General features: G+C 42.0%; 1 protein-coding gene across 1 annotated transcript in view; it reads right to left on the minus strand.

Annotated features, from left to right (window-relative positions):
* The window catches only part of LOC147898935 (chlorophyll(ide) b reductase NOL, chloroplastic-like), a 119,316-nt gene that overhangs the window by 13,680 nt on the left and 93,104 nt on the right, over window positions 1–12,532 (minus strand). Inside the window, exon 10 of the mRNA XM_087378476.1 lies at window positions 2,301–2,351. Coding sequence (XP_087234602.1) covers window positions 2,301–2,351 — 51 coding nt within the window. The remainder of the gene's footprint in view (window positions 1–2,300; window positions 2,352–12,532) is intronic.

The raw sequence follows: 12,532 nt of genomic DNA on the forward strand, positions 1-12,532 counted from the left end.
AAGACAGGTCAGCCTCAATCCACCCAATGGCAATCGCCAAGGCAGAACAAGCTGACCTAACAGAAATGATAGCACCACTGTTGTCTCAAATCCTAAGGGATGGCTTTCTGTACCTCTATCTGAAAGTAAAAACGTCCATTGAGTGATCAGCTTTCCTTGAATAGTAAACTCCCAGGGAATGCGCCAAAACCATGCCAATTGATACCAGCCTTCTATCCACTACGCCCATTGTTGCTCCGTTCCAGTCCAGTTGGATGCCTCGTGTTAAAAAAAATCTTATTCTTCTTCATCTGGAATAAGTTAAAAAATGGTGGCTGCCTGGCAGTTTTTAATCTCTTTGACAGAGCTTGAAATAGGCCCCCTGTCCCTTTCATGATCTCCTCTCAAATCTGAATCACTCTCCCCAAGGATTAGCACAGAATAGAAAAAAAGGTGGTAGATGGCTTGGAGTCTATTTTAACAAAGACCTTAGCCATCAAGTCTTCGTTCTTGCGCTATGGGTAGAAGATCCCTCCATCTTCAGTCGAGAGTCCTAGTGTATCCCAAGCAATCCTAGACCTACTGTCCTAAGAACCATCTCTGACACTCAATAGAAATTTTGCATGTGCAAATCTCCTTGATGCTAGAAAAGTCAAAAGCTGATACATAAAGCCACACACAACATAGTGACCAGTAAAACCTAGTTCAACAGCAGGTCTATGGCTGTTAAGGACAAAGGAGGTGTGCAAGGGCTATAATACTTTTCATTATGGAATCTTAGAAGTCTGTTCATGGAACCTCTCAGAAACCATGTGAAGTGGCCCAATGATGAAGCCTGATACTACTCCAATGTACTTCTTCACATGAGGACGAATATAAATACGCAGTCTAACACCGTGGCAATGTCCCCTCTAGTGTACAAGCATATGGCATAAGAAAATTCTTTTAGAAATTGAAACCAGTCTGGTGTTTAGTCCAATTATCCATATATACAATGATTTGATTGAAAGTGAATTTGTCGACTTCATATACTTGAGCGCTTGTTTTTTATGGAGAAAATCAAGCTCACAAAAGGATTAGTCTGTGCTGCAATTTTCATGAAAACTTGTGCTTTTACTTCACACCAAAACTCTTATCAAGCCACACCTTTTCCAAGAAATTCTTCATAGATTTTCAATCTCTGCTAGGCTGTCCTAATAGCGTCATTTCTCAAGAAGCGCTTAAAAACTGATGTTTTAAGTTAAACTTTCATCAAGTTCTGCAATATGCCTCTAACTTTGAACACAAAAAGAAAAGAAGGTCAATCAACCCATCTCTATACCCCAACAATGTGGTAACACCATGAATCTGACATTCTTATACAGAGAAATGTGTTAAAATGGCATATGAGCTTGCAGCCATGGACCATCAGAAGAATGCATCAGGCCCATTTGAGCACAAATTGGTATTACCAGCAAGCTGACATTCCTACTTAGACTAAAGTGTTATTAATCTATACAGTAGGGGCCATATGTAGATCATGGTGAAGACCCCAATGACATGTTAGCATATGCAAACCACTGCTATCACTGACCTACAATTAATGACAAGGTAAGCCAAGCACCACACAGCACCTCAGAGCCAAGTAGCATAGCCTTTAAGGTAAGCCAAACACAACAAACCACCTTAAGCCAAGTAGCATAGCCTTTAAGGTAAGCCAAACACACCACACCACCATAGAGCCAAGTGGCATACCTTTAAGGTAAGCCAAACACAACCATCACGATAAGGTCCAAGTAGCTTGCAGGGCCACGGACCATCGGAACACATCAAGCCCATTTGAACACGGATTGGTATCGTCACCAACCTGGCATTCCTAATTAGACTAAGGTGTTCTAAAGTTATACACTAGGGGCCATACATAGGATCAGACCCATCTTGCATAGCAGATCGTGGTCAAGGCCCCAATGACATGTTAGCATATGCAAATCACTGATGTCAGTGACCTACGATTAATCACAAGCTAAGCCAAATACAACACACCACCTTAGAGCCAATTAGTATAGTCTTTAATAGTGCACGTTCTCCCAATCTGCTGTCATGATCTATGCTTTGATCACAGCAAGCACCCCGTCTAGACATACAAAGCCAAATGCAACCAACCATGTTTACGCAAACCATTATATGATTTTGGAAGGCTTGGACGTTGCATTGTGCTACAACACTTTGAGGCCATGCAAGGGTAACCTAGTTAGTCATAAAACTTCTCCATGCATTATCATCTGCAAATGCAAATTCTTCAACCAGAAGTCTGAACTGAATTTCGATTTGAAGATTCTTACCTGTGGGGTATCACTACCGGACATCAAAAGATCTGTTGTCACCATTCCAGGCTACCCTTGGCCAAATAGACATCCAAGCATTGTTATGCCAAAAAGCATGAACACCATTATTTCAAACCTCTCTCTCTCTCTCTCTCTCTCTCTCTCTCTCTCTCTCTCTCTCTCGTATACTTCAGCTAGAAGAGAACCTTATGATTAGCAGGGCAACAACGAAAATTAACAAATAGAAAATTTCAAAAGACTATCAGAGGCAACGAAGGAAAAGGGATGCTAAAGGGACAAAATCTATTGTATGGAGAGGCAGATGAGAAAACCCTGCCAGGAGGACAGGATGCCATAAAGAACCTAGTTTTAGCTCAGATGATGTTACAACTGAGGCTGGAATACAAAGAGAAAATGGCATTCTACTAAAAAAATAAAAGCGCATGGTCCTTTATAGAGAAGAGGAGTATGCAAAAGAGTATCCTTGAAGCATAAGCAGGATAAGGACTAGCTCTCATGAACTAGAGATTTATCCAACCACATTGGACTGGCATTTATAAGGCCTTGGACTGTTCTCAAGGAGCTAGAAGAAAAGAAAACTTGATATTTTATCCTCTCCCTGATTGTACATTCAATGGCCTAAAATAGAGAATAGCTCTCTACAGCTGCAATGATCCATGTTGTTTCCACTTTGTCTCATACATTCCGTTGGGTCTACCACAGACATTAATAACTCATTTCATTCATTTGCTTTTATTTCCAAACCCTGCAAGCTTGTACCCTCCTCTCTTTACACCTGATTTTTGGACTCAAGTTTACTTGGTGGATTGCTTACAGATTGATATGTGACCCAATGTTTCTTATTCAGAGTACTAAAAGTCTACATTGAGTGTACAAGACACTGCCAGGAATTTGAGACTTCAATAGACTCCTCTGTTGGCAGTCTCTTGGTCTATAGAGCCAGTCTTCAGCACTACTGTGCCACTGCTGATTTTTCATCCCCCATTGGATGCCCTCTAAAATTATCAACAAACTACATAAGGATAAAAGCCCACCTCATCCTAGCAAAATCCTCAGCCCACCAGCACACCTTCCTCGGTCTTTTTCTTCCTTACTTTTAGTCATGAACATCTCTCTTCTCACTGCTGATTATTGTCCTTCCAGCCCATCCACACTGTCAAATATTGGCTATGGCTCTTAAAACCAACTTGAAGGGTGGAAATACTACGAAGTTTGATGAGTCGGTTTGCGTGCTAGTTTGCTTACAACACCCACATTTAGGGTGAGTCCGCAACATCCCATACCTTTGGAGCAAGTATTTTCTTTCGATCATGGTTAGATTTTGTTATACGTTCGTCGTCCATGCTTCCAATGCCTAGCAATGTAGACTCGTCAAGGGTATCATCCACCAAAAGCTTCTTTATCGTAGAACTAGCCATCTTCCTAGGTTGGCAAGGGTTGTCAACCAAGTCTGTTGGCAGCTATTTGTGGCAAATTGCTTTCCGATTGGCCTTTCTCTGCTAGATTGATGACACATGTCGAGAGATATATTGGCAATTATATTTGGTGTGGTCAAGTGATTCTATGAGATATATAAATAGTTTTCCCTCGCCTAAATCCTCTCACAATTATACCTATATACAAGTGTTGAAGTTAGGGCTTCATAAATTGAACATAGTAGAGTGGTGACATTCTCTACAAGCTACTTTTCCAAACTTTTATGCACCTTGATCAAACTCGCAAAAATTTTCTTCACCATTGCATTCAGCACTATATTGTTCATCTAATTGGCACTTGGCAAACAAATCTTCATCGGATTTCCAGCATGTTTGTCTTTCATACTTCATATATTGAACGACATAGAGTCGTGACATTCTCTACAAGCTGCTTATCTACATTCTTACTCACCACGATCAAACTTGAAAGCCTTTTCTTTGCTATTGCATTCAATACTATAGTCCTCATCTAATTAGCTTTTAGAAAAGAAATTGTCCTTAAAATTTTCACCAAGTATGGCTTTTACTACAAGCACCCAGTCCTAAGAGACGCTTGTCAACCAACGTCGATCATGGTTAGGTATAACCTAGCTTCATGAAATGGTAAATCAAGAGAAGGAATTGCCTCTTTGGACAACCGACATGTTCAATTGGAGAAATATATGTCAAGCCGACCCACTTTGGAATTAGAATACAAGAAGAGCAACGATACCTAGCAAAAATGCTCTATAGCATAAGAATGTCCACTTGCTTCTGACAAAGGTCCATTGGAGCTCTTCTCAATATATGTCAAGCCGACCCACTTTGGAATTAGAATACAAGAAGAGCAACGATACCTAGCATCCTCTATAGCATAAGAATGTCCACTTGCTTACGACAAAGGTCCATTGGAGCTCTTCTCAATATCAATCTCTAAATCCACACCTACATGATGAATGAAGAGTAGAAAGCATTCCTCTAAGGAATGAGTCCGTTCCGGTTGAACTATAGTTATATACCTAGATGAGTCTAGGAACAACTCATCCTCTAAAAACACAACATAGTGCAGTTTCAATCTCATGATAGTCACTCATAAGGTTGAAAACCATAAACTCCATCACACATAGCAGAGACTAGCTACTATGACATCCCCACTCACGTCATCAACGCCCAACAGTGGGTATAGACCATAGTATAAACATATGATCTCACACACACAAATCCACACACCTTGAGCATCCATTTATACAAAGTCTTTGTACTGAGTTTCTGTCGGCACTCCGGAGGTGAAGGGCAAACTCAACCATGACGAAGGGTAGAAAAGTTAATCAAAAGGTAGTCCAAAATCCCTTCATTCAAGCTACAACCCCTTGTGCAGAATAAACGGTTTCATTTTAGTCTCTCCCAAACGAGCATCTAAATCTAGCTGATAGGGCAACACACCACTTAAGATAGAAAGAATTAACGCAAAACCAAGAGGCCGCAACATGGACCAAAACTTCACAAGGTGAAACTCGCATGTTTGCTAATACAACAGAAGCATATACCTAGATGAGTCCAAGAACATGTCCAAACTCATACTCTAAAAACACAACATAGTGCAGTTTCAATCTCATGATAGTCACTCATAAGGTTGAAAACCATAAACTCCATCACGCATAGCAGGGACTAACTACTATGACATCCCTACTTACATCATCAATGCCCAACATTGGGTGTAGACCATAGTATAAACATATGCTCTCACACATATAAATCCACACACCCACACATACTTGAGCATCCATTTATACAAAGTCTTCGTACACAACATAGTGCAGTTTCAATCTCACGAGAGTCTCTCATAAGATTGAAAACCATAAACTCCATCACGTATTTCTGTCGCCACTCCGAAGGTGCAGAACAAACTCATCCATGACGAAGGCTAGCACTAAAGGAGAAGGTTAATCAAAAGGTAGTCCAAAATCCCTTCATTTAAGCTACAACCCCTTGTGAAGACTAAACAATTTTATTTTAGTCTCTCCCAAACGAGCATCTAAATCTAGCTGATAGGGCAACGCACCACTTAAGATAGAAAGAATTAACACAAAACCCACAAGCCACAACTCCATCACGCATAGTAGGGACTAGCTACTATGACATCCCCAATGACATCATCGACGCCCAACAATGGGTGTAGACCATAGTATAAACATATGCTCTCATACATACAAATCCACACACCCACACATACTTGAGCATCCATTTTTACAAAGTCTTTGTACTGAGTTTCTGTCGGCACTCTGGAGGTAAAGGGCAAACTCAGCCATGGCGAAGGCTAGCACTAAAGGAGAAGGCTAATTAAAAGGGAGTCCAAAATCTCTTCATTCAAGCTACTACCGCTTGTGAGGACTAAAACATTTCATTTTAGTCTCTCCCAAACGAGCATCTAAATCTAGCTGATAGGGCAGCGCACCACTAAAGATAGAAAGAATTATTGCAAAGCCTGCTGGCCGCAACATGGACGAAAACTTTACAAGGTGAAATTTACATGTCTGCTTAAGACGCACCTAGTGCTTTGTATTTCTCATTTAAAACAGTATTTGCACCAAGGTGACTCACTAATCGAGAGTGTTATTTTGTTTCAGGAGATAGAGGGCAATGCAAGGCGCAAATCAACAAGAATCCTAGACCAAGAAACAATACAAGAGCGTGATCGGAAGATACACACAGTGTTGGTTGCATGGCATGGTTTATCTTTGTCTAAGGCGACTTGGAAATGTGTATACCAGAGGCCCAGAGCATTCCCTAAGTTTGTCTAGGGAATTTGTCATCGAGGACATTGATGCCTAAAAAGGTAAGCAATGTTACGCTCAAGCTGAGGTAGCATGACCTTGGAAATGTCCATTTAGATTTGATCCTTTAGAGGACTGACCTTTGTAAATAATGTGTATTGTGCTTTATGTATATGGTCAAAGGGATTCAATGTCAAGGTCATTGGTGAGGGTGATTTGAATGACTAGGTTGGTCTAAGGCTAGGTACTCTGATTTACAAATATGCCTATGTTGGAGATAAGTGCACACTAAGTGTACTATTTCCCTAGTCTACATTTGTCTAGTCTAGTCTAGTCTAGTCTTTGTGTCTTGAGTGTGTGCCATGTGGCACCTCTACAATTATCCCATAAGCATTCTTGCTTTATGTCTTGTACTTTGGCCCATATATTCATGGGTCACATCATTGCAATCCATCTAGCTTGTGTCTTGTCTACACTCTTCTCAAGGTACTTCTTTGTCTTTCAATCTTGTTCTTATTTTACTTCTAGTTTTCTAGTTTCTAGTTCTTGCTTTTATATTCCTACAGCCTAGGGGCAAGATATTTTAATGTATCCCAAGAAGGGGTAAAAGGGGCATCTACTTAATTGACATGGGGGCTTTGCAAAGAAAATCTCGTGAGCTGAAAATGAGACATGGAATTTTGTGAGTTGTGACTCTTGAGCATGGCTGGCAGAAAAATGATTGCAAACACTAGTGATTTCCCCTCTATATTTTAGAAATCGGGTTTCCCCTATCAATACCATAACTCTGCATCCTGCATGGTAGAGATAAATGGAGAAGCTGTGCACAATATGCAGCTCTCTTATCAACTGAAATAAATCGTGACAAAATGTGCCTGTAAAAACCAAAGCATAATCACTCTCTCTATCACTGACCATACATCTGTCATCTCTAGAAATGACCTTATATATCCATCGAGTGAAAAAGGACACCACGGCCATGCAAGCGTTCCCTGACCTGGAGATCCGAGCCATCCATGGCTGTGAGCAAAACCTTTCCAATCCCTCTAGCAGGATAAGAAGAATTGTCAACACATGAGACTTTCTTGCCAACACGTGCACATGAGAGCATGTCAAACAAGTCTCTTTTGGACATTATGTGCCTGGATGGCCACTATAAAAATGCCAAGCATTCGTCAATTTAATCGCGCTGAAGATGTGTGACTCCCAAGAGGTATCATAACTTCAAGTGCAAAAATCCCAAATCATGCTCCGCAAGAAGAGTTGACTCAGTAGTGTTTTTTGCATTAATGGTTGAGCCTGAAACAGGCATACCAACTTCTTTTACCTTCTCCTTTACGAGCCTCGTCGGACACTCACTAATGTGATGACCCAGCTTTTTACAATAATGGCATTTTCCTTTCTTTTGAGGGGTATCCTTTTTATCCTTACCACAAGCGTGTCTAAAAGTATGTCCAGAACTATGACTTGCATCATATTTGGGCTTGTCTTTTCCTTTGCCCTCATTTTTTGCTGCAAAAGCCTGCTACCCACTATGCATATTTGTCGACATGGTCCTTTGTGCCTACTCCTCCTGCAAACAAGAGTCCTACCAACTTCTAAAAAGTGAGAGGATTTCTATTTCCCCTCATAGATAAATTGAGCAACGTATGGAAGGAGATATAAGACTCTACTAAGGAGTTCAAAGTAGTGGAAACAAGATATGAATCTGGAATGGTGTCATAGATATTCAAGAATTTCTTACGCAAACCCCAAATCTTCAAGCCATGGTCTGCCATAGAATCTCTTTCATATATGTGCACCAAGTCAAGCTCTCGCCTCAAGAATGAGACTCTAGCCTCATTACGAGCTTAATACATAGCTTCCAAAATATCCGAAGCATGTTCAAAGTCCAATAGGACTGAATATAAGGAATAACAGACCACTTCACTGAAAGTGAGATCAAGGATAAGGCCTGTTCTCCGCCAGTATCCCCATCTCCTCTGCTCAGGAAAGTTATCTGCAAGTGTTTGCCTTGACCATGTTGCCAACGTCCTGCGCCACCACCAAAACCTCCCTTGCCGTGGAGGAGTTCGTGGTGTACAGGACCAGGATGGGAAGCATCGCCTGTGGCATAGTCCCAAGGTCCTTTGGCAGCCAAAAGAGTTTTTACCATAGGACTCCAGAGAGAGTTGGTGCCATCCAACTTGTACTCCTGGGCAAAAACACTAAAATAATGCATTTCCAAGCAAATGCACAATGTCCGCATGCTATTAAACCCTGCACAAACAACAATATGCCCACTTTCAAAGCCAATACTTGGCTTAAGGGTGCACCTCAAAACAGTCCACAAGACTCCCTTGCTGGGATGTGTATTGCACACTTACAATTTCTACCCAAACTAGCCAATATTGGGTCCAACAAGGAATGTACCCACTGACAACTGTATATACTCAGAAATGGGCAGCGCAATGACTCTGAAAACAGTCCCAACAATGAATGAAAATTGCTCTCCACGCAACATGTGTCTTCCACTCAAGCAAACCTCGACTGGTCAAGCTTTATCTTGCTGGAATTCAACTCTATTTTGACTAAAAAAGTAAATTCCAGGAACTGAATGAGCTGTTCATGTACTGAGGAGTGCAATAAATGAGCTATTCTTTCACAAATCTGCCCAAAACAGTAAATAGACGGCTCCAAACAGCAGTGCCCACTGGGGCAGGAAAATCACCACAAACAGGTTGCCCAGCCGCCGCAAAACAGCACAAGAAGCTGACAGAGAGTGTGTCCAGCTGTGGGTTTGAGAAAAACAGCCATTGAAAGGCCGACCTGCATGGAAACTGCTCCAAATAGTCTCTAAATGTGACGAATCTGCTCCATGAAGAATTACCCAGCTGCAGAAGCCTGGCATAAGGCGAAATCTGACCAAACATAGCTCACAACCATAGATTAGACACCTGGAACAGGCAGTACGCTACCTTGAGAGCAGCTCCTATAGCTCTTCTAAAGAAAAAATGCAAATGGCTTCTCAAAAACGGAATTCTCACAGACTTTCTTCGCAATGAAATGCAAGGTTTCCGGGACGGAAATGCTCCACGGGTGCTGGGGAGCAAGGGCAGCCTGCTCTAATACCAAACTTTGCACATGGAAGCAAGGGTGCAAGAAAATACAAAGCTGAAGGAAGCTGAAATCGTATTGCAGCAACAACAATGAAAGAGTACACTAGGATAGTTTTTAAAAAAACCTAGGATGGCCGTAACTAGGATCAAAACATGTGTGGTGACTAACTCGCCCACAAACTTACTCTCTAACTGAGGTTTAGGGAGGGAAACCTTATAAAGGGAAAAAGTGCCCCTAGCCCCTTATTACATTGGCCCCTGCCTTTGGAAATAATATTTCTAACAACCAAGAGAGGGCTTCTATGTGGGTGTGCCCGCCCAGACAGAAGTGTAGTAAATTGATCATTTCTCACTGTATTCATGCAAGTAAGGTGGGGTTCTAGCCAAGGCACAATGCCAAGGTTAGAGGCTGAGTTAGTAGGCATGGTTGAGGCTGACAAGGGTCGAGTCAGCTGACCCGACCAGACCTGGTTGGGTCAGTCGACCAGGTCTGGTTGGGCAGTTCACTGCCAGTCCCCCCCTATATATAGGGTCATTTGGCCCTAGTCTTGTACACACGTTAGGTGCAGTCTACAACCTATTTGTGTAGCCATTTGAGGTGTACTTCAGCCTCAATTACTAGTCAACCAAAGGCACAAATCAGCCTTGGCACAAATTACTAGCCATTTGAGGTGTACTTTACTTACTAGTCAACCAAAGGCACAAATCAGCCTTGGGATTGTGATCATTGGACACCTTGAGAGCAGATCCTAAAGCTCTTTTAAGGTTAAAAAATGCAAATGGATGCTAAAAAATGGAATTATTGCAGACTTTCTTCACGATGAAATGCAAGATTTCCAGGACAGCAATACTCCATGGATGCAGCAGAGGAGCTGGACGAGCAAGGGCAGCCTCCTCTGATACCAAACCTTGCACATGGAAGCAAGGGTGTAAGAAAAGAAGCTGAAATGGAATTGCAGCAACAACAACGAAAGAGTACACTAGGATAGTCAAAGAAAAAACCCAAGGATGGGCCCTAACTAGGGTAAAAACATGTGTGGTGACTAACTCACCCACAAACCAAATCTCTAACTGAGGTTAAGGAGGGGAAAACCCTATAAAGAGAAAAAGTACGCCTAGGCCCTTGTTACATCGGCCACTGCCTTTGGAAATAATATTTCTAACAACAAAGAGAGGGGTTCTACGTGGGTGTGCCTGCCGAGAGAGAGGTCTAGTATATTGATCATTTCTCACTGTATTTCTAAATGTTAGGTGGGCTTCTAGCCAAGGCACAATGTCAAGGTCAGAGGCTAAGCTAGTGGGCATGGTTGAGACTGGTTTGGGCCCTGCTAAAGGCCACAGTTAGTGCCACTAACCAGGCCAATTTGAGCCCACCTTGGGACCCTGACTAGGGTCGAGTCAGCTGACCCAACCAGGTGGGTTAACCCGACATTGGGTCTCAACCAACTAGGAGAGCAGACCTAGTTGGTCAGTTCACTGCTAATTCCCCCTATATATAGGGTCATTTGACCCTGGTCTTGTACACATGTTAGGTGCAATCTGTGGCTCCATTTGAGGTGTTCAGCCTCAATTACCAATCAACCAAAGGCGCAATTCAGCCCTGGGATTGTGATCGTACATTGGACGTTTTCTCAGCACTTTATGCAGATGTTTTCATGTATTCTCTTGCGTAGTCTATTCTGTTGTCTCTCTCTATTCGCAGATCTGCTCTCTATATGTTTGTATATTCCACTGAACTTTTGACAATTTCTCATGAAAGAGAAGACTAAGAAACCCTAACCATTATTAGAAGGGCATGGCCACCGAGCAGTAATTTTTGGCTTGCTATGAAGACATAATCCAAGGCTGTCCTCACTTGAAATAATCCTAAAGTAATAATCCTTGGTGTCCATATCAATGCACACACACATGTATGTATCTATGTATGTGTATATATACTTTTTTTTTGTGAAATCTTATATTTCTGTGTGGGAAACCCCAAAAAAGAGGTAAAAACCCACCAATAAGTACAAAGGAAAAATTTACAAGAAAAGCCTAAGAGCAAAAGTCATGAGGCAGCCAAGTAAAAAGTTACATATCAAGCTGGAGGAGGATCAAACACAACATCCTCCACCTTTAGATTATTGCTTTGTAAAAACTAATGCCATGTAGAAACCACACCATCCATAAAAACAAGCTGTTTTTTGCCCTTGTGATTCTTCTTAATATAGGTGGGCACCCGAAATTTCTAAATCACAGGGTCAAAAACCTGTTGTACGTATACACACACACACACCCCCTTAAGTCTATTAACTCAAGTGATACATAGCTATTCCTTCAGCCTTCTAGATGTGCTCATCAATACAACATACCTAGCTAGCTAGGAGTTTAAGATACTTTCCTCCAAGGTTTAACTATTGTCATCGATATTATAGTACTACCACTTCTCTCGATCCTCAGACGACTCCTGTTTGCCGAGTCTCAACCCCTCCCATGTGTATCCAATGACTGTTGGCAAAGGGCGCTCTGAACTCAGGTGTTCTGTGTAAAAGCTATGTCTCGACTTGTGTAAGACTCTGAGAAATTCCTTGGATCTGACCACAAGTACCGTTTTGCAATTCCAAACACTCTAGGTCAAGGTCTCAGTGCTCTGAATCTCATAGGCCCCGTCTCCCTATGTAGGGGGGCCACCAGTGCCTATCGGGGACCTATCAAGAGCCACCCCTCTCGGACTTCTACCCACTTCCCACTTGGAGGTGACATCTTGCTATTGTACGAGGGTATGCCTCTCGTCCACCTGTAGGGGTCTAAGGTTCTCATCTAAGTAGATCTCTGGATGGGCACACAAGGCCAGCTTGGGCGCCTTTCGGAGCGAAGGATAAGAGCTTCTCTCGTTTAACTGATTACCAAATGTTGATATAGAT

Source organism: Dipteris shenzhenensis, chromosome 8 (genome assembly GCF_047967505.1).
Source record: "Dipteris shenzhenensis isolate YYH24624 ecotype China chromosome 8, Dip_SZ_1.0, whole genome shotgun sequence".
NCBI classification, from domain to species: Eukaryota; Viridiplantae; Streptophyta; class Polypodiopsida; order Gleicheniales; family Dipteridaceae; genus Dipteris; species Dipteris shenzhenensis.